Source organism: Aspergillus uvarum (assembly GCF_003184745.1).
Source record: "Aspergillus uvarum CBS 121591 unplaced genomic scaffold BO82scaffold_30, whole genome shotgun sequence".
Classification (NCBI taxonomy): domain Eukaryota; kingdom Fungi; phylum Ascomycota; class Eurotiomycetes; order Eurotiales; family Aspergillaceae; genus Aspergillus; species Aspergillus uvarum.
The window spans coordinates 212,162-235,147 of NW_020291327.1; the positions used below are offsets into that span (position 1 = coordinate 212,162).

Here is a 22,986-nt window from a genome sequence, read left to right on the forward strand (position 1 = left end):
ATCTGACAAAGCCATGGGGTCTTATACCCGCGAGTTTCTTTTTTGTATTTTGTCAGTCTCTTTTGTTAACCAACAAGCTTGGCTCTACTCAAAATCATAGTCCTGCCGTGGCATTAAGCATTCGATACAGTGTTCGCCTAGACCCTTCTAGCGGCATAGATACAGCAACACGATGCACCCTAGATTTAAATCGAGGCAAACACCCGTCCCGTGTCATATTTCACTTTTGACTAAGGATATTACTGGCATGAAGCCATCACGTGGAGTCATTATAACAAATTTCCTGATCATATGGTTCACTCCACCTCGCGCTTGCAGTCAAAACCTGATGAGACCGTGCTGCTGCTGGCCCGACTATCCCACAACGTTGAATAAGAAGTTATACCCCGGGGCCACCTGTTCATCCCACTCCACCATTCCAGGCTTCAGGTGCAGGTCGTAGATGTGACGGGCATGCTCTAACTGTAGCATTCCCGAGGCAATTTCCTGTCGCTGGAGCTCTTGGTGGAAACGCTCAGCCGATTCGAACCGGGCAACTTCATCTTGACGCCCATGAATGATGAATGTAGGGACCCGGTAGTTGCCGGCCAACAGTTGTGCAGTCGGACAAATCCACGCTTGCCGCTCGTTACTTGGCCATCCCTCAGCGATCAAGTCGCCCACCCGTCTGTGCCGCCGCCGCTCTGCCCCAGACCTCCCCCCATTCAGCATGAGTGAAAGCCCATATCCTTTGACCTGTCGACACAGCGAAAGCAAGAGTTCCGACCGAGGGTCTCCGGGCTTTAGCCATCCAAAGGAACCCGTCTGGCAGCCACTCTCGGACTCATTGACTTCGTACTGGGTTAACGGATTCATTGCCAGGGGGATTTCCATAACCTGCTGGTCGGTGAACGCATGCACAGGCGGTAGCTGTGGGCTGGCAAAGACGTCCGCCGTCGAAAGGAAGTCGCATGGGGAATAGAAGGACAGGATGGCGGAGGGCAGCCGTTCCCCGGCCGCAGCCACTGTCCATGCAGTCGACATGGCGAGTTGGCCCCCCGTCGACCAACCAACTAGAACAATGCGTTCGGCATCCAGCTGAATACCTCGCTGACGGAGCATGGTCCACTTTGGCAGCGTGTGGCGCGCCCAGAGATACGCGTCTCGCACATCCGCCATCGCGCCGTCGATGATATTGACCTCGGGACAGAGTCGATAATCGATACTGACCGGCACAAAGCCATTGGCAAGAAGATACGCGGTCTGTGCAGGACGCACCGATTGACGGGAGAGCGTCATGTGCCCCCCTCCGTGCACCATAAGGGCAATGGCCATAGGGTTCTTCAAGTTGACATCGGCCATAGAGGGAGCGGGTAAGAAGACGTCCGCCTCGAGCTCCACCTCGTGCACGATCTTGTAGGTAACAGACTCCTTGATCATCGCCATCTGAGTTGTTGCTGGGGCACGAAGGACGGGACTCTGTCCATCGTTAGGGCCTGGCATGTCACATGCCTTGCAACCTACCAGCAGCTGCTGGGTGTTCAAATCCTCGCTGCGGCCCTCAGAGACCAGGACAGAGCCAAATCCCGCCCGATGCAGAGATTTCACCCACTCACTGGCCGCACGGAGCGGATAGGTGAGCCCTTCATCCGCGGCTAACCACCAGCCATCGAGCAGACCAAAGACCAGGTCATACCAGTCGATGATGCGCGTCACCTCCGACAGGACAATAAGCCCCTCAGGGGCTAATATATCTCGGATTCGACTGATTGCGAGCACCCTGTTTCGGGTGGCATGGACGCAGTTTGTGCCGATTACCATGTCAAAACTCTCCCTCATATGGGGAAGTGAGGATTGTTCAAGGTCGAGCCTCTCGAAATGCATCCATTTCACCTTCGCAAAACGCCTGCGGGCTTTGGCGACCATGCTGGCCGAAATGTCGGTGAAGGTGTAGTGGACCGCAACGCCACATTTGGCCAGGGCTTCAACAAGACGAACCGTGGTCCCCCCGGTGCCGGCTCCGACTTCCAGTATGCGGAAGACAGCAGCCTTCGGTTGAGAACCGCCTACGCACCCCGTGACAAAGTCTACCATTTGATCCGTGGCGGTCGAGAGCATGGGAGAACAGCCATAGTATCCTTCCATGATCTGACTGGCAGCCGGTGACCCGAAGAGTAGCTTGACAGGGTCGACACTCCCTTGAAGGACGGTAGCCAGGTAGGGGGCAGTTAAGGCCAGCAGGCGGGCCTCGATGGCATACGTGGGACATTGGGCTACAAATTCCGCATGTAAATGGTCCGGCGGCGGAATAAGATCTTCTTTGGGCCCGCGAATTCGGACGCCCTGGCCTCCCTGGGCGACGGCTCCGTGTTTCATTAGTATGGCCCATAGTCGCTGGAGCAGTCTCCGGTACTGGGGCAGAACGTCGATGTGTGGAATCGGTTCTCCTGGCCTCAAGCTCTGCAGGTCCACCCCAAGGGTTGCAAAGGCCTGTACCACGTACGCCAGAGTCTGCTGATCTTGGCGAATGGCGACATCGTCCCAGTAGGACGTATAGCCCCGCCGAGCGGCATGGTCTGCTAGCTTCGCGTTGCTGTATCGCATGCCGCGCATAGGATCAAGCCGTATCCGGGGCCCCGAGGGGCCCTGTTCTAGCGAGGGGCGAATTGGGGTTGGTGTGAACGGAACCAAGGCAGTAACCGCAGGGCAGTTGTTGGAAGGAGGCTCTGGTTTTGATGCTTCTTGACCGACTGTTGGGAGAAGGGCAAGCAAATCGACAATGGTGGAGCTGAGGACGATTCCCTCGCTTGGAATAGGGAGGGCCGCTGCATCGGATACAGCTGCGACCACCTCCACCAGCGCAAGCGAGTCCACTCCAAGCTGTTCCAGTGTCATATCATGCTGGACCTGATCGACCTCGATCCCAGTCAGTTCTGATATGACCTGTTTGACCTGGGCGATCGCCTTCACCCCTCTCGTCGTGTGTCTCGAGGGTCTTGCGGGTGCCGTGCATGACTTCTGGGCTGTGGCCTTTGGTGATTGCCTGCGCGGCGGTGATCGCCTAGCGCTATGCGCGTGCCCGATTTGCGTTTCCAGTTCTTGGACAGTGATAGTCAAAAGGTCCTGACTGTCCAGGGTAACATCACATAAGGCGGCTAGCTCTCCAAGCATCTCGACGGCTGCGAGCGAATCTAGACCCAGATCCGTGAGTACGGCCGTGTTAAGGATCTTCGATGCGGTGGCGCCGGTGTAAGACTCTAGCATCGCTCGAACGTCCGGTAGAGACTGCTCATCCTCGTTCTCGTCCTCGTCTTCATCCTCCTCTGGGCCCGACCCACTGCTCAGATCTGGTGTCATCGGCATCTCTGCTTCGCTGCTGTCTGTCATGAGCCTTCCGTCCACCGCCACAGGAGCAACCGCGCGTGCTTGATGTGCGGCGGCAGTAGTGCGATTGGCGGTATCGAGGAGTCGCTCCAGTCGACTGATTGCAATCTTCGTGAAGTGACAGCCCGTGATGGCAGCGATCAGCGTTCCCCGGGATGAAAAGACAAAGACATCACCCACGGCTTTTCCGGAGCCACAGTCCTTGTATGATACATAGACTTGGGCCGGATTGTGTTTATCGCCATCCCCAAGGGGCAAATCACACTCCCTAGACAGGGTACAATTGTCGATACCCGTGCAAACCATCACCTCGTCGACGCCAACCAACTCGCTAGTATTCATCAGGAGCCCAACCACCTGGATGAAGTTGTCCAGGCTGACCGCATCGCACCGTGCTATAGCTGTGCTCTCGTCCAGTCCAGGCTGGCCCCCCGGGATGATCACCGTTGCAAGACCTTCACTGCCTCGGATGCGAATCTGGGATATACCTCGGAGAAACTCCGCATACGTGACCACGCGGGAGAATAGCCCGTACGCGCGTTTGGCCTGCATTCGTTCCACGTCACCCGAGTCCTGCAGTGCCTGGACGTGTCGACCTACCAGCCGGCCTACTGGCTGCAGGTTGGAGGAAGGCTCCCGAGTGACGCAGCCTGTGGCATGCAATGTGTGGTTAGTTGAGAGCGGCTGGCTGCGGCTCCGCACCAAAAACATATACCGACGGCCAGCCGCATCCGGGCTATCTTCGAGGGTGAGCTCGATCAGTGCCGCACCGGTTGCAAGCGGGGCCTGGATGCTGAGGTCCTCGAACGCCCATTCCGTGCCCTTCATGGGATGGCCCCCCTCTTGCTCCCCAATCAGGTCGAGTGCCATCGTAACACACTCGAGGTAGACGGATGCCGGACACAACGGGCGTTGCCTCACTGCATGTCCCGACACAATCTTCCGGAAACGCTCGCTCATTCCGTCGATTCTGAAGTGTCGCACTCGGTCTTCAGTACGATCCTCGGTCGAGGGTAACAAGGATACGAGTTTTGATCGAGGTATCGCATCTTCCTTTGCGTGCCTTGCGTCTTCCCTCGCTGCTACTGCGGTGTGCTGGTCGAGATGCTGCTGTATCTCGGCTGCTCGATCGATATTATCCAACCATCCCCGGGTCGCCTCAAACTGATACGGGGGCAGCCAAACCTGGTCATGTGGCTGCAAGAATAACCAGTGAGTAACCGGCACGGACAGGGACCAGAGGCTGGCTATAGTGTGCGAGAGCGCATTCACCCCTTGCACCCCGTCTTTGGTGGCCATGGCGCAGAAGGCATGGGTTCGGCTCGTGGCCGCTCTTTTCGTCATTTGGATGATGGGGGTGTCCATTCCTGCTTCCAGCCAGATACAGGCGCCTAATTGGGCTTCAATCCGCCGCACAGAATGTGCGAAGAAGACCGGTTCGCGTGCGTGATCCCCGGGATTGTATGGCAGCGGCGTATCTCGAGCCTCACGGGAACACGGGTACATCGGGATCTGCGGGGCGCTCCAATGCAGGGACTCACCGAGTCTACTCAGGTCCTCGAGAACTGGTTCCACAAGCATGGAATGGAATCCGTGGCTCGTATCCACCGCCACGGACCTGACGGGGGAAGCGAGCAGCCGGGCTTGGAGGGTCGCCATTGCTCGAGTCTCCCCCGAGACCACGTAACTTTTCTCGGCGTTATAGCAGGCAATTTCCAGAGGCTGGCCCTCAATCAGGGCCTTGACCTCCTCTAGGCTAGCAAACACTGCACTCATCTTACCCCTGTCGCCCCCCCATCTGACCTTCATCGAGGTAGCGCGCCCTGCTACGAGTCGCAGCATGTCTCGGAGAGATAACATGCCGCTGACAGCCAAGCATGTGAGCTCGCCCAGACTATGCCCAATCAACCCCGTGACGTCGAGTCCTGCATCAATCCAGGTGAGGGCGCTTGCATACTGAACCGAAACGAACCCCGTCTGGAGGACAACGATGTCGGACAGGTCAGCCGTGTCGAAGACTGCAGGTAAAATGGATGGGTATCCCAGCTCTTGGAGGGTGTTGTTGCAGAGGTCAAGGTAGGCGCGGAAGGCCACGCAGTGCTGATACAAATCCTGCCTTAGCCCAATAGTTTCCCTACTCTGGCCACCGAATACGAGAACAATAGGAGCCGGCGACGAGGTGCGTTCGATGATGGGCGTCGGGGCGCCATCTGCCAGTTGGCGGGCGAGATCCTCCACACCCTCTGACTCAATGATACTGGCGAATTTGTGCAGTGGCCGCTTCTCGGACAAGGTATATACCAGAGCTGCCATAGCGGGCGGGGGGGTTTTTCTCCGCAGAAACGCAGCAAGTGCCTGCTGGTAGCGTCGGAGACTCGACTCTGTCGACGCACTACAGATGACTGGATATCGCCAACGCCTCTGGATTTGTGCCTGCTGCTGCAGCGGCGCGGGTTGACGTGGAGATTCGCAGCACACGATGGCTGCATTTGAACCAGCCGCCCCGTAGGAGTTCACGAGGGCTGCGAGAAGGGGAGCCGTCCATGGCTGTAGTGTGCTGCAGAGGCGCATCCGGTCAGGTGCCAGAGCGGGGATCGTAGGGTTCCAGGACGTGTGACTGGCTTGTGGGACGAGCGAGCGACGTTCCAGCATGCAGATAACCTTCAGTACCCCTGCCACTCCGGCGGCGGTCTCACAATGACCGATATTGCCTTTCACCGAGCCAATTGTAAGGTCAGTGCTTCGTGTCGAGCCTCCCAGCACAGATCGAATGCTTTGAACTTCCAGGGGATCCCCCGCCTGGGTTCCTGTCCCGTGGGCTTCCACATATGTAATCTGGGTTGGGTCCAGGCGAGCTTGGTCCAGGACGGCACGGTAAAGCTCAACCTGGGCCTTGGGCTCTGGCACCGTAATCCCACACGACAACCCCCCCTGGTTGGTTGCTGCCCCGGGGATGACAGCCATGATACGATCCTGATCCATAAGCGCTTGTCTCAGTGGTTTCAGCACGACTAGCCCGGCCCCTTCAGCGCGGCAATACCCATCTGCACGTTCGTCAAAGGGTTTGCATTGCCCGGTAGGGCTTAGGAAGCCCGCCCGCGCCAGGTCAAGGAAGTTGTTTATCCCAGTGATGAGGTTAATACCTCCAGTTAGCGCGATGGAACATTCGCCCCTCTGGATCGCCTTCACTGCACGATTAATGGCGACCAAGGATGAAGAGCAAGCCGTGTCGATTACCTCGGCGGGACCCCTCCATCCGAAGTAATAGCTCAGCCGCCCACAAAGAAAGGCCCGAATCGTGCCGGTCGACGTGTATGCCGTCGGCGCATGAGCGTTCGTATTGTCCAGATATTCCACGAAACTGGCCCCGATGAAGCATCCCACTGAGTCGCCGCGGTCGCGCCGGTGGGACTTTAGGTAGCCACTGGACTCCATCGCTTCATAGGCCAGCTCCAGCAGCACTCGTTGCTGAGGATCGATGTTGGACATCTCCCTCTTGCTAATCCCGAAGAAAGCATGGTCGAACTGATCGACCCCGTCCAGGAAATTTCCGTAGAACTGCCGCTGAACAGCAAAAGGGCCGCTCTGGCGCGCGCGGTAGGCACCATGAAGATCAAACCGGGACCTTGGGAGCATCTCGTGGCGATCCTGTCCCTCGGACAAAACCTCCCATAGTTCCTCCATGGTATTTGCTCCAGGAAGCCGACAGGATGCGCCAACAATGGCTACCGCGTCGTCTGGGTAGGACGGCAACTTCTCCTGACCAAGCCTTCTCTTCGGTGCCCCCCAGTCCTGCTTCTCAATCCTAAGCCCTAGCTTGTTAAATGGCATCAGGGGGACTACGTCGCCCACGCCGAAGGAAACGATTTGGTGCGCGGTTTGCCCGGTCTCCTGGAGCCCCCTTGCGACATTGCACAGCAGCTGATACCACTCGCATCTGGAGGCAAGCACTGTCTGAACAATTTCCTCGCTCAATGATCCTCCGCTAGTAATGAGGTCTCCCGTCCGATTCGATCGAACTGGGCTCTTTAGGTGCTCCGGTCCCGGGAGTTGCAGCATCTCTGACTCACGGCAGACCCCGACCAGCTCCCTCGCCAGGTCCATATTTTCCGGGTTGTGGGTCTTGCCTCGTATATCCATGGCTTGCAAGAGCAGTCCCAGGTCCGATGCGCGCTCCTGGAGCGCTGCCAGCTCGTCAACCGGACCTACCAGGCTAACTGACCGCGGGTCTGTGATGGCGGAGATGTAGGTCTATGGCAGGTCGGAGAGAGGGAGAGGAGCCTTGCTATCAGTAAACTTTTCTCTCTCTCTCTCTCGTTCTGGATTCACTTACATGACGATAGTGTCGCACCAGGTCTTCAGCTTGGCCTTCCGACTTCAGGCGAACCACGATCGTCGTCGCTCCAGGCACTGTTGAGTCATCTCCTAGCTCCGCGTACAGTCCGATGGCATACGCGAGACGGATGGCGGTGCAGATCAACGGCCCAACCTCTGTTTCGCTGGCCGCACACGAGAGTGTAAGTGCCGCGGGGAGGCCTCCACAGTAGCCCTGCAGGCCGCCTGCAGGTCGGACCTGGGCGATGACATCTGCATGCGTGATCTGCTGGCTCTCCAAGTACTGAAAGTATTGGGCGACCTGGAGGATGACAAGTCGGGGCAAGGCGACAATACCGGACTGCGTGGACGCAGCAGCATCTCCGTCCCCAGTCACCAACCATTGGATAAGGTAATCCGTATATTGCAACGCCCGGGGGAGGCGATCGATTGCCGCGTTCTTCATCGCGAGCAATGTCTGCACCTCCTTCAATGTGACGACCTCTGTTATCAGACATTGGAGAATGGGGTGGGTAAGAATAAATTGCCGTATCGACTGCAAGTATGACGCCGAGGGAGCACGGCTCTGTGGGCAAAAGACACCCACGGAGATGGTCATGGTGTTATAGGAGGGGGTAAACGTTAGAGCTTGGGGGCGTCAATGCAGTAGGACGAATCAATAGCTAGCTACCTATCTATCGGTCACCGAAGAACGGCAGAGGCGGCAGAGCCTCTTTAAGGTTAACTCGGGTTGCGCCTATTGTATCATTGTTGACCACGCATCGGAGAATTTTGGACTCTATTTCCCAACATGGATGCGTAGCCTCCCTCCCCTCTCCGGCCGGTTTTCTGTCAAAATGGCCCGATTGGTATCTGGTGAACACCCCGTTCCGCTAGCCCTAATTGACTTCGCCCCTTGCCCCTCCCCGCCCATTCCCTTTCTCTCTTTCTCAGCTTCTTCGCCTTCTCCTTGCTTTTCGTTACAGTCTATGCAAACTTCCATTTTGCCCAATTCTCCCACCTCGTTGGTTCCGACCGAAAAACAATATTTATCGAGCTGCCATGATGCAATCATTTGAGGTTCAGTATCCTTCCCATTTGAGCTTTGGATGGCTAGTGCCACTGCTCGTTCTCCCTTTCTACATTTTGGTACGTTGGTGTATGGGCAACAATGACGATCAAGGCGTCAATCTGGAAACCTGAAGTTCTGATCAATCGTCGGCCAGGTGCGGTTGATATATCTGCTCAAATTCCATCCCTTGTCCAAATATCCCGGCCCACCCCTGTGGGCCATTACTCGAGCACCGTGGGCATACCACGTCATGAGGGGGGATCTCTGGCTCGCGCTGGACCGGTTTCATGACCGATATGGCCCCGTGGTGCGTATAGCGCCCGATGAGCTTACCTACATCTCCCCGGGCGTCTGGCCAGAAATCTACAACGCACGGCCACAGTTGAACAAAGACCCGCACAGCCTGACACCTCCCTTGAACGGGGCCGACTCCCTCTTCACGGCTATGGGCGAAGACCACCGACGCATCCGCGCAGCCTTCGTGAACGCTTTCTCTGACAAGGCTCTTCGGGGGCAGGCGGTCATCATTGAAGATCACGCGAGCCAATTCATAACCCGGCTCGCTACCGAGGCTCGAGCGGGAAATCCGGTTGATATTCAGCGGCTGGTCGGATACGCCACCTTCGATATCATCTCAGAGTTAACATGGGGAGAAGCGCCGCGGGCGTTGCAAAGCAGCGAGCGTAGTCCGGATTGGATCCAGCGGTTCTTTCTTCATGCCCAGTTCAGCACCGTCCGCAACTGTCTGACTCGCTTCTCCCCGCTGGACAAGATTCTGTGGTATTCCTTTCTTCGGATCACCTCGCGGCAGCGCATTCAGAACACCCGCCTGAGCACGGAACGCATTGAGCGTCGTCTATCCACCCCCTCGACACGGTCTGACTTCATGACTCCTCTGGTTGGGAAGATCACAGAGCACGGGGATGGAAAAGGTATCACCAAGAGCGAGGTTCTCACCAACGGACTCGCGGTCGTTATCGCCAACTCCCAACTGTCCACCATTGCGATCACCACCGCCATTTACCTTTTACTGCGACACCCCATCCAGTACGAGCGACTTCTGGCCGAAATTCGCGCGGCGCCGTTTGACTCGACAGCTGCTATTGACGTGTCCGCCACCGCATCCCTGCCGTACCTGCGGGCTGTGCTTGACGAAGCCCTGCGCCTCCATCATCCCACCCCGGGCAGCATGCCGCGTGTCGTGGGTCACGGAGGGCTGATGGTACATGGCGAGTTCGTCCCCGCGGGCACGGTGGTCGGAGTGAGCCTGTGGAATATCCAGACACGCCCGGAGAACTTTCACCGACCCCGGCAATTCCATCCGGAGCGATTCTTGCCTCCGACAGACCCTCGTTATGACCCGGCGTTCAATCGCGACTGCCTCGACGCCTATCAGCCGTTCTCCCTCGGGCCCAGAAAATGCATTGGATACAAGTGGGTCGCCCCCCTGTTATGGTTTTGCCGTCACTCTGTTGCATGTGGATATACTGAACTGAAATTGGCATCAAACCAGAGTCTTTCTTGCGGAGGCCCGCGTTTTGCTCACCCGTTTGCTTTGGACATTTGAGCTACAGCTGGAGGATGCACATATGACTACCTGGCTGAAGCAGCGTGCGTGGTTAGTCTTCGAGCCCAAGCCGCTGAAGGTTCAGATCCGCCATCGAAGGCCGCTGGCGGCATCGTAGGACCTCCATCAATCTCTCTGGGCAGGGCTTCGGGTGAACTTTCCGGACAGTCATATTCTCGATGCTAAGTTGGCTCAGGCTTGTGATCTCTGGTGTCGGGCACGAATCGGATATGGCTGGAATCGCAGTTGTATCACAACTTTACCTCCTATGACTTTCTCACATGAATTACCCAATCGATGGTGTCGGCGCGTGTGGCCTAATATCGCTGGGTCGCGTGACGCGGAGACATGAAAACACCGCATAGCCGTAGCTAGTTCCTTCAAATACACCAATCAACGAAATTGGTAGGACTTCAGATCTCAGGCCCTTGACGTACATCCTCAACAGATGGAGGCTGACGGCACTAAAGGTACAAAGATATATCTCACGGGATTTGTCTTTTTTCTTTTTGGCCCGGCTATAACAATGGCATATTCTACCAGGTACCAGTGTACTAGCCACTATATGTTCTTCGAAGAAAAATAAAAAAGGGAGAAGAAAAGAAATGAAAAGACAGGAAGAGGACCTAACAGACAAGAAAGAGCAAAATACGCTAATGAGACAAACACCCCATATTTACAGCTGGCTCTTGAGCAAAGAGACATCCTGCTCCAGCGCCAACTTGCTAATGTCAGCACTGGGGGTCTTGCCAGTCAGGAGCTCGGAAACCACCTGGCCCGTTCCCAAGGCCAGCGTGATTCCCCACGGGCCATGGCCGCTGGCCACATACACCTTGCCGCCAGCGCTGCTCACAGCCCCCGTGACTGACGAGATGATCGGAGAGCCTGTTGTCGAAACCGGCCTGAAACACAAGCCCTCACTCACAATCTCCAAATCACTCTTCGTCGATGCACCACTGCCTGTCAACAGCCGGGCCACCTCCCGCAACCGCTCCACCTGCTGCTGATCCCGCAACTTCGGAATCTCGCCCGCCACCTCCGGCAACGGCATCTTATCACTATTCAGCCCCGCGATGTAAATCTCAGGGACCCCCTCGTGATTCACCCGACCGAGCATCTCCGGAGCAAATTCCCACTGCGGGCCGGGGGCGCAGAATATCGAATGGTCCTTCTGCGCCACGGAGCGGGTGTACCGCGGCGAGCGCACGATGACACTATACCCGGCGAGCCCATTAATCCCGACCGCCATCTTGCGCTTGAACAGCGTCTGGAACACGCGGGGAGTCCAGCACCCGGCGGCAATGACGACATCCTTGCAGGGCAACGAGATCTCGACGGGGGTGCTGTGCACCGACATGCGCTGCTCAGCCTTGACCGCCTCAATCCGGCCCTCGCGGTCGACCTGGAACCCCGTCGCGCGGGTATCCAGCAGAATCTCCACCCTGCGCTCCCGACACTGCGCCAGCAACCACTCCACCAGCGCCTTGGGGTCCACCTGCGCGCACCCCGCGTCACTCGAGATCTCCTCCACCACGCACTCGCCGGGGCGATTCATCCACGTCGGCGTGCCCTTGCCATCCAACCGCCCATCCTTCTCCCCTTTGCCCTCGCTGGTGACGCTAGAAGACGGAGAAAACTGCTTGGCCACCTCCGCTCGACTCGTTCCGGACAGCAACCAATCCTCCCCGCGCACCTTCCCGCCGGTTTTCCGGCCGTGCGCGTCGAGCTCGTCCATCGTCACGCCGAACGCCTGGCTAGCGCTGTAGCCCCATTTCTTGCGGCCGTCGTGCGCATCCGCCAGGGACTGGTGCAGCCGGAAGGAGAGGTCGGCGAGCGATGTGACATCGTCCGAGAACCAGTCCTTGGCGATAAAGCCGCCCGAGAAGCCCGAGGCGGACTGGAAGAGGGCCGAGGCCGAGTCAACGATCTGAATCTTGCGGGTCGGGTCGGCGAGCGAGGCGTAGTAGGCCGTTGAGAGGCCGATGATGCCGCCTCCGAGGATGATGAGGGACATTCTTTCTTGCTTCTGTCGTGTGGGTGGATTGGGTTTGATGGCGAGGGGTTGTCTTGCGCTAGGTGGTTTAAGCCCAACAATCACGATTGCGGTCTAGGGCAATGGTATGCTGTGCTGAAGAAGTCGTGAGCAGCACTGGGTACGAATCCAGCCTCAAGCGCGCGGTTATATACTCGCCCTCTTTTTCGTGGGCGGTGGCAGGAGTTTTCCGGCGCCTCGCAAGATTTGGCCCGTTTCGGAGGCACGGTGCGAGGGCTGCTCCACTCGATTGTGGAGTTTACCGCGGGGAAAGTAGGGTTGCCCTAGTCTGCTTTGGGGAATCGGTTCCCTGTCTACGCCCTGGGGGTGACAATGAGAGGGGGTCTAGATTTTCGGCGGGGGGAATTGTGTAAGTTGATTAGGGATTAGGTGGAGTGTGATCTACTTCAAGGTTAATTTGTGGTTGAGATGGAATGTTAGGCTGTTGCGTGTCGTATGATGAGCACTATCTCATAGGGCGGGTGCGGGATGCTGGTCCGGAGGGGTATCCGACCGAATGAACAATATCCAACAAACGAAACACAGCCAACAATTCGAAAACAGCATTCACATCATTGCCTAATAAACACTACACGCATCGCACATATACTACATCATGATTCATCAATTATCAATTTTCCAAACCAGCATCTTCCCCTGCGCAGAATCCCTCCCGAGCCCATGCTAGACGCACCCAAGGACCACGACACGCGGCCTCCGTCCGGGGCCCCCGGCTTTACTCATGAGGATGAATATCCTCGCTCTGCTCGGTGCCTATCCCGACCACCCACATTAGCCAACATCCCAATCTAACAGTCACAGGATAAGCATACCCATCGCCCCCTTCGGATCATACGGCCGGAACGACTGCGCCCGGTCCGGCACCTTATTACCGGTGAAGCCGGTGCGCTCGCCGCCCTGCATCTGCGGCATGTCGGCGTCGGCGGACTGGTGGGCCGCGCGCTTGGCGGTCAGCTCCTCCCAGCGGCCGTCGGAGCCGAGATCGTCGATTGACTCGACGATGTCCGCGCCGGTGAGGTGGTAGGATCCTGAGAGTTTGCGGGGGTTGGATTCCATTTTTTTGGGTTGGGGTGGTGTTGATTGTTCAGGAAGTATTATACTAAGGCAGCATTTGCATTGGATGGGTTGAAGCGCAGCAGCAAAATCCGGGGTCGAGGTGGTTTAAGTAGAGCGGGGAAATCGAAACAGTAAAGATGGTACGGGTTGCATGACGTCGTGGTGCGATCAATGCGGTTGATTTAAGAGTGAACCGTGGGTGGTTGCGGTGAGTGCGGAGGCGCGATTGGTGCGGTAAGGGACCAGGTGACACCTTGCAGGAGGCTGAAGGGCAACTTGGAAATTGCCTCAGGGTGCGAGCTCTACCCGAGGTCTGGATTTGGTTGGTTAGGTGGGTGAGATGTCTATTGGCGATTGGGTTTTGGTGGGATGTTTCGCAGTGGGCTTGAGTTGGATGTTAGGGCTCAGCCACGAGAGTAATGCCAAGCATTACAGGGTCAGATTTATGCTGAGGGCGAGTGTCTAAGAAAGGTGGTTTTTTTGGTTTGGATCTTCTTTCGCTCTGGCTAGTGAGGTCCTTGTACCCTGGAGAAACGACAATCTCAGTGATTCTTTCTTCTGAATGATCTGCGTCAATGGATGGGCACACGCTATCTGAACGGTGACGGTAATATGCTACCAACCATGACAAAAAGCACATCCAAAAATGAAGAAATACTGAACGAAGAGAAGTTCCGAGACATATGAGAGCCTAGCGGAGATCACCACGTCAGTGTCTTGTCACGAGATCTATAAAAGCACGACGTGCTATGCTCCTTTCCCCTATAGAAAGTACCCCCATCCTGAAATTGAAACTTACCATAAACACAAACACGAGTATCCAGACCTCAAAATGGCAACACCACTTAGAACCCTCTCCTCCGACGACAACGTGGTGAAGTGGTTCGAAGAGGAGAACATACGGTATGCCTACTTCCACACCCCCGTCGCCGAACTGTACTGGCTGGTGAGCACTAACCGCCACACGAACATGCCCGTCAAGTTTCTCATCCCCGAAGAGACCATCGACCAAGCCTGCGAGGTCATCACTCGTCATGGGCTGGTCGCATGCCCGTACGGAGTCGACTGTCAGTTGACACGCTCGTTAGCCCAGATCCCCAGCAATACTGATCATTACCACGCGGCTCTGCCAGCCGACGCCGGCGCTCAAGGCCAGCAGCCCCCCGACGCGATGGAGATGGACCAAACGCAGCTAACCCAGCCCCAGCCACAGGACCCAGATGTAATGGACCTCGACGAGGATATCCCCGCCTTCCCCCCGCCTAGCAGTGCGGGCGCTCCCAACGAAGCCTGCGGCCTGACAATCCTCCTCTACCCGCAGGAGGACCTGTTCTGGTTCTTCCCCGCCCCGCCGCGCCGTACGGAACTCGACAACAGCTACTGCTACATCGAATCGCGGGAGCCGATCATCTGCCGGCTCTGGAACTGCCCCGTGGTCACCTACACGCAGCGGGCGTGGGCGGAGACGGTGCTCATCAACCTGAGCCGCGACCTGGCGACGCGCGCCGGCGTGCCGCAGGCCTACTGGCACGCGGAGCTGAAGCACATCGCCATGTTCTGGTACAACGACCATCCGTCCGTCTACCAGACCGAAACCCCGACGGTCGAGCTCCACCCGCGCAACATGATCAAGCCCTACACCACCATTCTGAGCCTGTTCCGCGAGGCCCTGTGGTTCTACGACCGGGACGGGTTCTCGGACGCGGTCAAGGCGGAGCTTCGCGAGATGTTCGACGAGCTCGATCTGATGGGTCTATTCCCGCCGGGCCCGGGGAGGAATGTCGATCCGTGCATCGACCACACCTTCACGGGGCATGGCCCGGTTCCGGCGTATTTGGAGGGGTCGGTGAAGGGCATTCGGCGGGACTTTCGGCAGCGGCAGGATGATTCGGCCTGAGACGCCGTCGCCTTCGTCCTGGTGTGTAGCGAGTAGCTTTTGTTTTTGGGAATATAACACATTTAGACTCCAGCCATATATCTGTTCATCTATCCATGTGATCTTGAAAATAGCAATCTCCCAAGCACAAGACAACCCCCACCCCAACCATTTCTTTTCAGTTCAACCAACCGTCAACAACCGCTCACAAAATCCCCCAAACCCGCGCTCCGTATCATGCACATGAATCTCCAGAATCCAATGCCTCTCCCACCCGCCCTTCCCCTTCCCGCGCATCCGCTCCCCATTCCCCGGGGTGATATACAAACTAACGCGATCATTCGGGATGCGCTCATGCGGAAAGCTGCCGACGAGGTGGCCCGCGATCTCCGCCCCAAACGCCCACCTCCGGCCCTCGCGCGCCCCGGCCTTCTGGACTGTCTGGCTGGCAATCGCATACAGCTCCGCCCCCGTGATGTCGGGCCGCCGATCGAACTCCGCCTTCACGGATACCCAGATCCCTTCGAGGGCATCGCGGAGCGCTAGCTTAGCGGGGTCGTTGCCCAACACGTAGGTGCGGCCGAAATCCGCCTCCCATTCTTCGAAGACTGGGCCTAGGTCGATGACGAGGATGTCGTCGGGGAGGAGGATTCGGTCGGGTGGGTTGTCCGCGAAGGGCCGTAGGGTGTTCGGCCCGCTGCGCACGAGGCGCTTGTGCCAGTGTGTGCGCACGTTGTGGTGCTCGGCCCCTAGGCGGTGGATGCTGTCGCTGAGGGCTTTTTCGGTGATGCCGGGCACGATGAGGGGTTCGATGGCTGCGAAGAGGCTGAGGGCTTGGTCTTGGGCGTGTTGGAGGGAGGTCGCGCGGTGGGTTTCTTCGGGGCTTGTCATTTTGGGGGTTGCTTGGCGGTACTGCAGTGGGAGGTGAGTTTTGTTTTGGCTAGTGGTGAGGGGAGAAGTTGTTTGACGTGTGGGGTGCGGGTGTGGGGGTTTTTGTATACGCCGCGCGGTGATCCAGTAGACAAGTGGTGGGGTAAAGTGGGCGGCGCCCGATGGCGTGCCGTTATCGGATCGGCGGGCTTATCGGGTTAGTGCTGGCGGTGATTACCTCTGCTTTAGCGGCGGGCTTATTGGGTAGTCGGGCCGGATCGTGGGTTGCGGTGATATCGAGTAGTGGCTGCACACTGCAATGTACACGGTAAATGACCTCGATTGTGTGATATGTTACTCCTGCATCTCGTCTTCAACAATGTTCCCGTAAAATTGGCTTCATGAGATTTTGTTTTTCAAGATGGAAATGATTGCAGCATGAAAGTGGTACATATAGAAATGCCCCTTGGTAGATACAGCGAATGAGGCTAAGCCTTCGGCATGAGGTCGGACAGGCGTTACATCAACTAGCGTCGCTCCACATTTCTGTCGATTGTCGGCATTCCCTACGTCTGTCAGCATCGATGGATACTTGCATACCATGAAACCTCCATCATTTCATGATTGACAGATTCACTTGGTGGTCGACTGCTATGTCAGAATAACAGATGAACTTTGAGGTACGGATGGAAGCATTCGGTATTATGGCGCCTGCCGGCTTGCGATTGATGAACCCTACACTAAGATATGGACCGCCAACGCTGAATGTGGTTGTGTTCGCATGAAGCTCATGGTATTGGTGATCGCCCGGAAATCAAGTTCGTTGGTTGGAACCACCAGTAAATGCATATCCGTCAGGTATCAGGTGGTAAAGATTCAACTAACAGGGCCAGTGGAGACCTGTCCGATTCGTTGTTTCACGCATTTGAACTTTCTTCGAGTGATCAGACTGTGGAAGAAAACCCCGGAAAGACCAATGCTTCGATGGCGATGGCGTCGAGATGCTTCGGGTATAAATAGCTGCCTCCAATGGGGATCGATGTAAGCGAGACTGGGGCTTTCAAGTATCGTAATACAGGCGACAGTCAAGAGTGCCAGCTGCTGTGAACTGGTGTGCAGCCTGGCTCAGAGACTTAGTGTCGATCACGAATGCCAACTTCCTGTCGGTAGAGGTGCGGGCCGACCGTGTACAACCCTCACATCGAACACTGCTATCCCATTCCTTGCTTCCCATGTGGACATTGCGGCCGGTGATCCTGGTTGCGACAAGCACCACAGCACAGGCATCGGGCGTAGCGTGCCAACTGAGACCCCTAAGCCCAACCGACCCTCCCTGCCTAGTATGCCCACTCCCCCACAATAACGAACTAGCCGCAAGCACCATTCCAATGTCCGGGTATAACAGTAGACAATCACTCCGACTCCGATTCCTCCGGCTGCATGACCTTCTCGTCGAGTTCCTAGAACGATCAGTACAACAGGTCGACACAACCCGAAAACATCTCCTACCTTTCCCAGTCGAGCTTTGAGGTTCTGGAGCTGACTCTCCTTGATCACAAGGTGGCGATCGTCATCGAGGTCTTCGACAATATAGTCGTGACGCTCTTCGTCGTATTTCAGGATGATGGCTTTCACGGACGGATCGCATTCGATGAGGACTCCTGGGTGACACGATGATTAGTTGGGACGAGAGGGGTTAGATACAGAAGAGATGATGATGATTACCTCGAACGGCGCGTGGCATGATGGCTGTGTTGGCGTTGAAGTTGGGTGAAGTGGAAGAAGACTCGTGTTGCACTGAGGGGATGTAGGTTGGAGGGATAAATGGAGCGGCGCGACCGAAGATCTCCGCAGGTGCTCTGGTGCCTGAGGCATCGAGAAGATTATGGTTCCCTTCACTGCCCGTCACTGCTCGTTACCGCTTACCGCCCACCGATACACTCTGGCAGAATGACACCCACCGCCTTCAATTATACTATGTTTACATCAACAGGAAGTACAATTTCACTCACACATACTCATCACTTATCACTATCCACCATGCATGATCACTCTGTTGTCTGCACAGATAGAAATGAAAAGCAATCACAGATATGCCTATCAACTTCATGACAAGCAGTTATCTGCAATACAAATCTGACACCGACACCGTAGCAACATGGCTAGTTGCTACTGCTAAAAGCTGTGGCTTCCCTGTGGATACACTCGGGGCTTCAGCCAATACAACCTCTCCACCCTCGACTGAGCCCACCGGTCCTTCCAAACGTCTTAAAGGCAAGGCGAGAAAGTTAGCTCGCGAGGCTGCCACCAAAGCCGCATCCAGTGGCTCACATTCCACAACATCCCAAAATGCTAAACACATTCTCGCCTTGAAAGACTTCGTTGACCTGGCCGAATACATCACTGCATCAACCAAGCCGGTGGTTCGCGTGCCAGCAAGCTTCGTGACGGTCCTTGACCGAGCCATCTCAGTGCGACGCGAACATGGCAACAAGGCCCGGGCGAAGCGTCCAACAAGCCTCGAAGCGCGAGAATCATCTGACCGACACGAGTATTTCATAGGCATCCTAGAGCATGTTCGGCAGGCTCTGCAGCCTCGGATATCAGGTGAAAATATAGAAGACCCGTTGACCGATAACTCCCTAAATCACAGGGCCGACAACCTGGCGAACCGGTTCGAAGGCTTGGAAGTTCATGAGCCGTCCGACGCGTTCTTGCAGGCACCTGATGTTACCATTCCCGCCCCCGCAGCCGGAAAGTCGGAGGTCAACTATGAAGCCGAGCGCCTCAGAGACTACGAAGAAGTGTTCTTCGCATTTAGCCTCTTACTTCAGGACCTGAGAAATATCCGAGCCGTCATCGCACGGACCTGGAAGGAGTACAAACTTCGTACGTTTGACCTGGTGGCGGTGTCCCTTATGACGAACTGTGCCATCGACTTCGCCCGACACCTGGAGGAGGAAATTCAGGCCCTTCTGAACGAACACGGAGGGTCGACCGCGCTGTTGGTCGGACTCTACGAGGGGATCTGTGACATGGTCGGCGACGATCCGACGCACCGCGAGCGGCCCGGAGACCCTTTAAACTTCCGCACCTACCACATTGCCGAGTCACTATTCATACCGGCTTATGTCTCCCTGAACTCATTCCATCCGCTCGTTGACGGACAGAGCTTTCTCCCATGCAGAGAAAAGTCCTTTGCCACCTGCGACCGGGCGAGCGATTGGGCGCAGAAAAGTGCGAGGGACAAATTCGAGGAGGACAACAGGGTGATGTCCGAGGTACTCTCCGAATTCGTGTATCTACATCTCCTCCTACCGCAGCCGGAGCCACACGAGGACGAGATCACGCGGGGGATACGCAAGATGCTCGACACGCACCAGATTCCCCTCTGGCTGGTGTTCGCGAGCCAAATCTTCCTTGACATTCACCATTGCCTTGAGGGGGATGTGGTGAATGGGTTTGCGGATCTCACCAACACCGCCAAATGCATCCAGAGCTCTATCGAGCTGAACCAGGAGTTTTTCGCCGATCTCCGCATCGTAACGTGGCCTGAGCAATATGACGCACGGATCCAGCGATTTCTCGAGTTCCTTACCGCGTGGGTGGATTCTGACTTCACGCAGCCCGCAAAGGAGAGGCATCAGGTCTGGAGGCCATCGGATAGCTTCAAGCTCATGAAGTGGCACCCGCTGTTCTGTGGGATTCTGACCTACTATGTCAAGGCCCGCTTCCAGGACTTCGCCATGGCTTTTCAGGGCACATGGGGGGCGATTATGTACACCGCCCACCTGTACAACGCCCTGCAGCAGGAAGGCTTACTGACGAGACATTGGGCGGACATGGAACTTGTCCTAAGCTGGCATAAAGAGATTTTCGTCGGCGCCCCGCCCTGTCAGCGACCTGACTTTCTAAAGCAGTACAGTCTCTGCATCGGCTGCTCTGCGGCAGCGTTCGCTCGCAACCGACGAGATAGCGCTAGACTACCCGAATCAAAGGCGGGGCCAAGGCGCATGAAGCCTGTCGCTCCCGTCTCGCGGATGTTCTTCAGTCGACACTGCGAAGGACTGGCACCGAGTGGATTCAGCGGATCGGACCTCGAGACAATTCTCTCCAGGTCCGCTATGGGGAAGAAGGACGAACAACAGGATGGATCCTGTTCAACGCAGCGTGGCACCCGGTCCGGCAGAAGCAAACCGCCTACCAAGAGGCGCTCCGCTCGACAACTAACCATCGTCGAATTACTCGAGACCTTGCGAGACACTGTTCACAACGAAGCGCCGGAATTCACATTCGATTATCTGGCATTGCACAGAAACTGCTGGAGGTTACTTCGTATGGTCCGGGACATGTGCGATCCCCATCTGCGCAGGGTACATGGGGCTGACTACCTCGAGGATGAGACCGAGCTGCCGTTCCTCGTTGGCTACTTGTTCATGGCTGCTGCGGGGACAGACGCACTGGGCAATACCCTAGCCGAAAAGGACGAGGTAGTCAGCGGCCAAATGATGACGTGCGCCGCCACTGTGGTTGAGGGTATGATCGAGTCGGAGGCTGGATTGCTGGCCGTGAAGCTTCTTGGCCAGCAGGGCTATCAGATCGAGTTTGAGGAGAAAGAATAGGTGCTCGCCACGCTCTAGGAATCGGATTTCTCGCCAATTTGCATGGGAACTCCTCAGAGACAATTAGATTCTAGTCATATTGGTGGCTTGGATGCGACCGGAAGTCCGATGGTGTCGTCTAAGCGAGCCGACGGCGAGGCTTATGTCTGACAGCATATGATGACGCGTAACATGATTGCTTTGATCGATGATTGCTTTTTGTCAGCTGGCGCGGATTGTCCATTAGCGATCTTACGACTTTATTACAAGGCCGAGAACCCCAATAGACCAGGTAGAGAGTGGATCAGGTGGAGAATGGAATTGATCTTGTGGTACCTGTTCACTGCGTGTGGAGGCGAACTAGTTTTATCTCCGAGACCCGCTCGGTCTTCGACCTGCCAAGTAGTTTTCGCTATGTAGAGATATCTTGTTTGCTTTAAGCTCCGAGGGGGACGCCACTAATGTGACAACGAACACTCATTCAGCATCGGGGGTGTCTCCCACCAGTAAGACCCATCCCAGTAACAATAGCTCGTGGGCGGAAGAGAATATACCCCTTCCACAGTCAGACTCTCATCCCCCTGGATGATCCCCCTGGATGGAGATCTTATATCTGCTAATCAGTCCGACTGTGGGTCGAATGTAGTTGCACCCCTTAGAGCATTCATTCTTCTGTCAGGTCCGTTAGGTATTACCTTCACAGATACCATGCTAGCCCTTCCAGCAATCGCAGCAGTAGCTGCAATCCTCACCAACGCCGCCGTGGCTGCTCCACTGATGGACACGCTTCTCGAGATCCCCGAGCTCTCCACGTACGCACATGTGTACAATAGGACGGGGGGCATTGTGGAGATCAACCCGATGTTCACGAAGCGATTCAACTACGACACCGACACGCGCAACTACACCTTCCTGGCCCCGACGAACGCTGTACCTCTCCTCTCCTCCCCTCCAGACCCTCAGACTCCACGCATCTAACCATACCATGAATCCCGACAGGCATGGGCCAAGATCCCCCCCGCGATCTTCGACATCCTCCTAACCCAACAAGCCTACCCGCTCATCGAAGCCCTCCTGCGCACGCACATCATCGAAGCCCGCCTAACCGCCTCTGAACTCGTCAGCGTCTCCGCCACCAGCGGCGTAGGCGGCATCTCAACCGCGCTACAGCTCTCCAACACCACCGCGCAATTCCACAGGGGAGTGCTCACCAAGACGGTGCAGGGATACTACATCGACGCGACGAATTCCACAAACGGAACGGTGCGCCTCGACGACCAGGCCGCGATCGTGCAAGCCGACCTGCCGGCGGACAACGGGCTGATCCACGCGATCGACCAGCTCATCGACCCGTTCCTGGTCTACGGTGGCGGGCCCAGCAACCGCACCACAGCCCCGTCGTACGAGTCCACCGATCTGACCATCGGCGCGTTCGTGCAGACCGATGCCCGTCTGATTAATGCTTCGCAGATCCTGTCGGTGAATTCCCCGGATACCGTCCGGAGGCTGTCGCGTCAGTCTTCCGACAAACAGTTCTTCGTCGTCCCGCGGAATGAAGCGTTCCAGCTGATGCCTGCCATTCTGCCTGTTTACCGTAAGTTCACTGTCTGGGTGCTGGGATGGATGCTGATGATGCCCGTAAAGATACGCTGGTCTCGCCGTACAAAAGCCCCTTCGACACGCTGCTGTGGCAGTACGGCTGGGTCGACAGCGGCGGCGAGCGGTTCGACAGTCGCGCGCTCAAGGGCAACAGCTCGCTCTCCGTGGCCAGCGATGTGACCGGGCTGAATATCACGGTGATCCGCGAGGATAGTGCGGCTGTGTTCGTCATGAATGCCGGGCTGGTGACGCAGGTCGAGACCGCCAATGGGTTCCTGTGGATCGTGGATCGGTGGTTGGATCCTCTGTACCAAGCGTTTGGGCCGGTGGATCGCTTTGGGGCGCCGGAGTGGGCTTAGCTACTATGTACAGTGTATTCTGGGCTGTTTGGAGGGGGAGGGGTAGTTTTAAGCCAGGTGGGGAGTTATGTATCTCAGATACTGAGGTTGTTATTATGTCACAATGGCATTGGGTCTAGTCTCGACAGCAGTAGCAGTAGACGCCGTCGCTGCAGCATTGCGGATAGCGCCCGTGGCAGCAGACAGCCGAGGAGCACGGCGAGGAGCATACGTAGCAGGCTGCGTAGTGATCAGGGGTTGTGACTGCTGGATGAGG

At 56.6% G+C, this 22,986-nt stretch overlaps 10 protein-coding genes across 10 annotated transcripts; 4 read left to right on the forward strand and 6 right to left on the reverse strand.

Moving 5' to 3' along the window:
• Window positions 1–214: 214 nt before the first annotated feature.
• On the reverse strand, window positions 215–8,299 carry BO82DRAFT_311162 (BcPKS16, polyketide synthase; the record flags this gene model as incomplete). Its single annotated transcript, XM_025632402.1, has 2 exons — window positions 215–7,614; window positions 7,697–8,299. The coding sequence occupies 2 exons, from the start codon at window positions 8,294–8,296 to the stop codon at window positions 355–357; spliced, it is 7,860 nt and encodes a 2,619-aa protein (XP_025491505.1). The 3' UTR covers window positions 215–354.
• A 340-nt stretch (window positions 8,300–8,639) lies between these two features.
• BO82DRAFT_93350 (cytochrome P450) lies at window positions 8,640–10,713 on the forward strand. The gene is made up of 3 exons (XM_025641662.1): window positions 8,640–8,826; window positions 8,904–10,183; window positions 10,263–10,713. The coding sequence occupies exons 1-3, from the start codon at window positions 8,740–8,742 to the stop codon at window positions 10,432–10,434; spliced, it is 1,539 nt and encodes a 512-aa protein (XP_025491506.1). The 5' UTR covers window positions 8,640–8,739; the 3' UTR covers window positions 10,435–10,713.
• Window positions 10,714–10,805: 92 nt separating this feature from the next.
• On the reverse strand, window positions 10,806–12,698 carry BO82DRAFT_354755 (NAD(P)/FAD-dependent oxidoreductase). The gene has a single exon (XM_025635275.1). The coding sequence runs from the start codon at window positions 12,328–12,330 to the stop codon at window positions 10,993–10,995; it is 1,338 nt and encodes a 445-aa protein (XP_025491507.1). The 5' UTR covers window positions 12,331–12,698; the 3' UTR covers window positions 10,806–10,992.
• A 73-nt stretch (window positions 12,699–12,771) lies between these two features.
• BO82DRAFT_432656 (uncharacterized protein) lies at window positions 12,772–13,721 on the reverse strand. Its single transcript, XM_025640800.1, has 2 exons — window positions 13,182–13,721; window positions 12,772–13,122 (listed from the first exon to the last, which is right to left on the reverse strand). Exons 1-2 carry the CDS (start codon window positions 13,423–13,425, stop codon window positions 13,085–13,087), a joined length of 282 nt encoding a protein of 93 aa, XP_025491508.1. The 5' UTR covers window positions 13,426–13,721; the 3' UTR covers window positions 12,772–13,084.
• A 440-nt stretch (window positions 13,722–14,161) lies between these two features.
• On the forward strand, window positions 14,162–15,403 carry BO82DRAFT_93367 (uncharacterized protein). The gene has a single exon (XM_025641663.1). The coding sequence runs from the start codon at window positions 14,258–14,260 to the stop codon at window positions 15,320–15,322; it is 1,065 nt and encodes a 354-aa protein (XP_025491509.1). The 5' UTR covers window positions 14,162–14,257; the 3' UTR covers window positions 15,323–15,403.
• Window positions 15,404–15,484: 81 nt separating this feature from the next.
• Window positions 15,485–16,313, reverse strand: BO82DRAFT_432657 (M24 family metallopeptidase; the record flags this gene model as incomplete). Its single annotated transcript, XM_025640801.1, has 1 exon — window positions 15,485–16,313. Exon 1 carries the CDS (start codon window positions 16,190–16,192, stop codon window positions 15,485–15,487), a length of 708 nt encoding a protein of 235 aa, XP_025491510.1. The 5' UTR covers window positions 16,193–16,313.
• Window positions 16,314–16,910: 597 nt separating this feature from the next.
• On the reverse strand, window positions 16,911–17,698 carry BO82DRAFT_93407 (uncharacterized protein). The gene is made up of 3 exons (XM_025641664.1): window positions 17,681–17,698; window positions 17,356–17,631; window positions 16,911–17,291 (listed from the first exon to the last, which is right to left on the reverse strand). The coding sequence occupies exons 2-3, from the start codon at window positions 17,553–17,555 to the stop codon at window positions 17,048–17,050; spliced, it is 444 nt and encodes a 147-aa protein (XP_025491511.1). The 5' UTR covers window positions 17,556–17,631; window positions 17,681–17,698; the 3' UTR covers window positions 16,911–17,047.
• tfb5 (TFIIH complex subunit TFB5) lies at window positions 17,584–17,915 on the reverse strand (the record flags this gene model as incomplete). The annotated part of the gene is made up of 3 exons (XM_025637450.1): window positions 17,584–17,631; window positions 17,681–17,832; window positions 17,897–17,915. The coding sequence occupies 3 exons, from the start codon at window positions 17,913–17,915 to the stop codon at window positions 17,584–17,586; spliced, it is 219 nt and encodes a 72-aa protein (XP_025491512.1).
• A 349-nt stretch (window positions 17,916–18,264) lies between these two features.
• Window positions 18,265–20,960, forward strand: BO82DRAFT_336425 (uncharacterized protein; the record flags this gene model as incomplete). Its single annotated transcript, XM_025633347.1, has 1 exon — window positions 18,265–20,960. The coding sequence occupies one exon, from the start codon at window positions 18,265–18,267 to the stop codon at window positions 20,791–20,793; it is 2,529 nt and encodes an 842-aa protein (XP_025491513.1). The 3' UTR covers window positions 20,794–20,960.
• A 520-nt stretch (window positions 20,961–21,480) lies between these two features.
• On the forward strand, window positions 21,481–22,777 carry BO82DRAFT_416019 (fasciclin domain-containing protein; the record flags this gene model as incomplete). Its single annotated transcript, XM_025639981.1, has 3 exons — window positions 21,481–21,702; window positions 21,772–22,366; window positions 22,417–22,777. 3 exons carry the CDS (start codon window positions 21,481–21,483, stop codon window positions 22,728–22,730), a joined length of 1,131 nt encoding a protein of 376 aa, XP_025491514.1. The 3' UTR covers window positions 22,731–22,777.
• Window positions 22,778–22,986: the final 209 nt, after the last annotated feature.

Bases quoted from the DNA above. Each gene is read 5' to 3' on its own strand.
- BO82DRAFT_93350 (XM_025641662.1), top strand. From the start codon at position 8,740: ATGATGCAATCATTTGAGGTTCAGTATCCTTCCCATTTGAGCTTTGGA. The intron at 8,827-8,903 runs GTACGTTGGTGT...ATCGTCGGCCAG, and splicing joins TTCTCCCTTTCTACATTTTG to GTGCGGTTGATATATCTGCT. The intron at 10,184-10,262 runs GTGGGTCGCCCC...GCATCAAACCAG, and splicing joins AGAAAATGCATTGGATACAA to AGTCTTTCTTGCGGAGGCCC.
- BO82DRAFT_354755 (XM_025635275.1), bottom strand. From the start codon at position 12,330: ATGTCCCTCATCATCCTCGGAGGCGGCATCATCGGCCTCTCAACGGCC.
- BO82DRAFT_432656 (XM_025640800.1), bottom strand. From the start codon at position 13,425: ATGGAATCCAACCCCCGCAAACTCTCAGGATCCTACCACCTCACCGGC. The intron at 13,123-13,181 runs GTATGCTTATCC...TGGTCGGGATAG, and splicing joins TGATCCGAAGGGGGCGATGG to GCACCGAGCAGAGCGAGGAT.
- BO82DRAFT_93367 (XM_025641663.1), top strand. From the start codon at position 14,258: ATGGCAACACCACTTAGAACCCTCTCCTCCGACGACAACGTGGTGAAG.
- BO82DRAFT_93407 (XM_025641664.1), bottom strand. From the start codon at position 17,555: ATGGTGCTTGCGGCTAGTTCGTTATTGTGGGGGAGTGGGCATACTAGG. The intron at 17,292-17,355 runs GTCGGCCCGCAC...TCTCTGAGCCAG, and splicing joins CGATGTGAGGGTTGTACACG to GCTGCACACCAGTTCACAGC.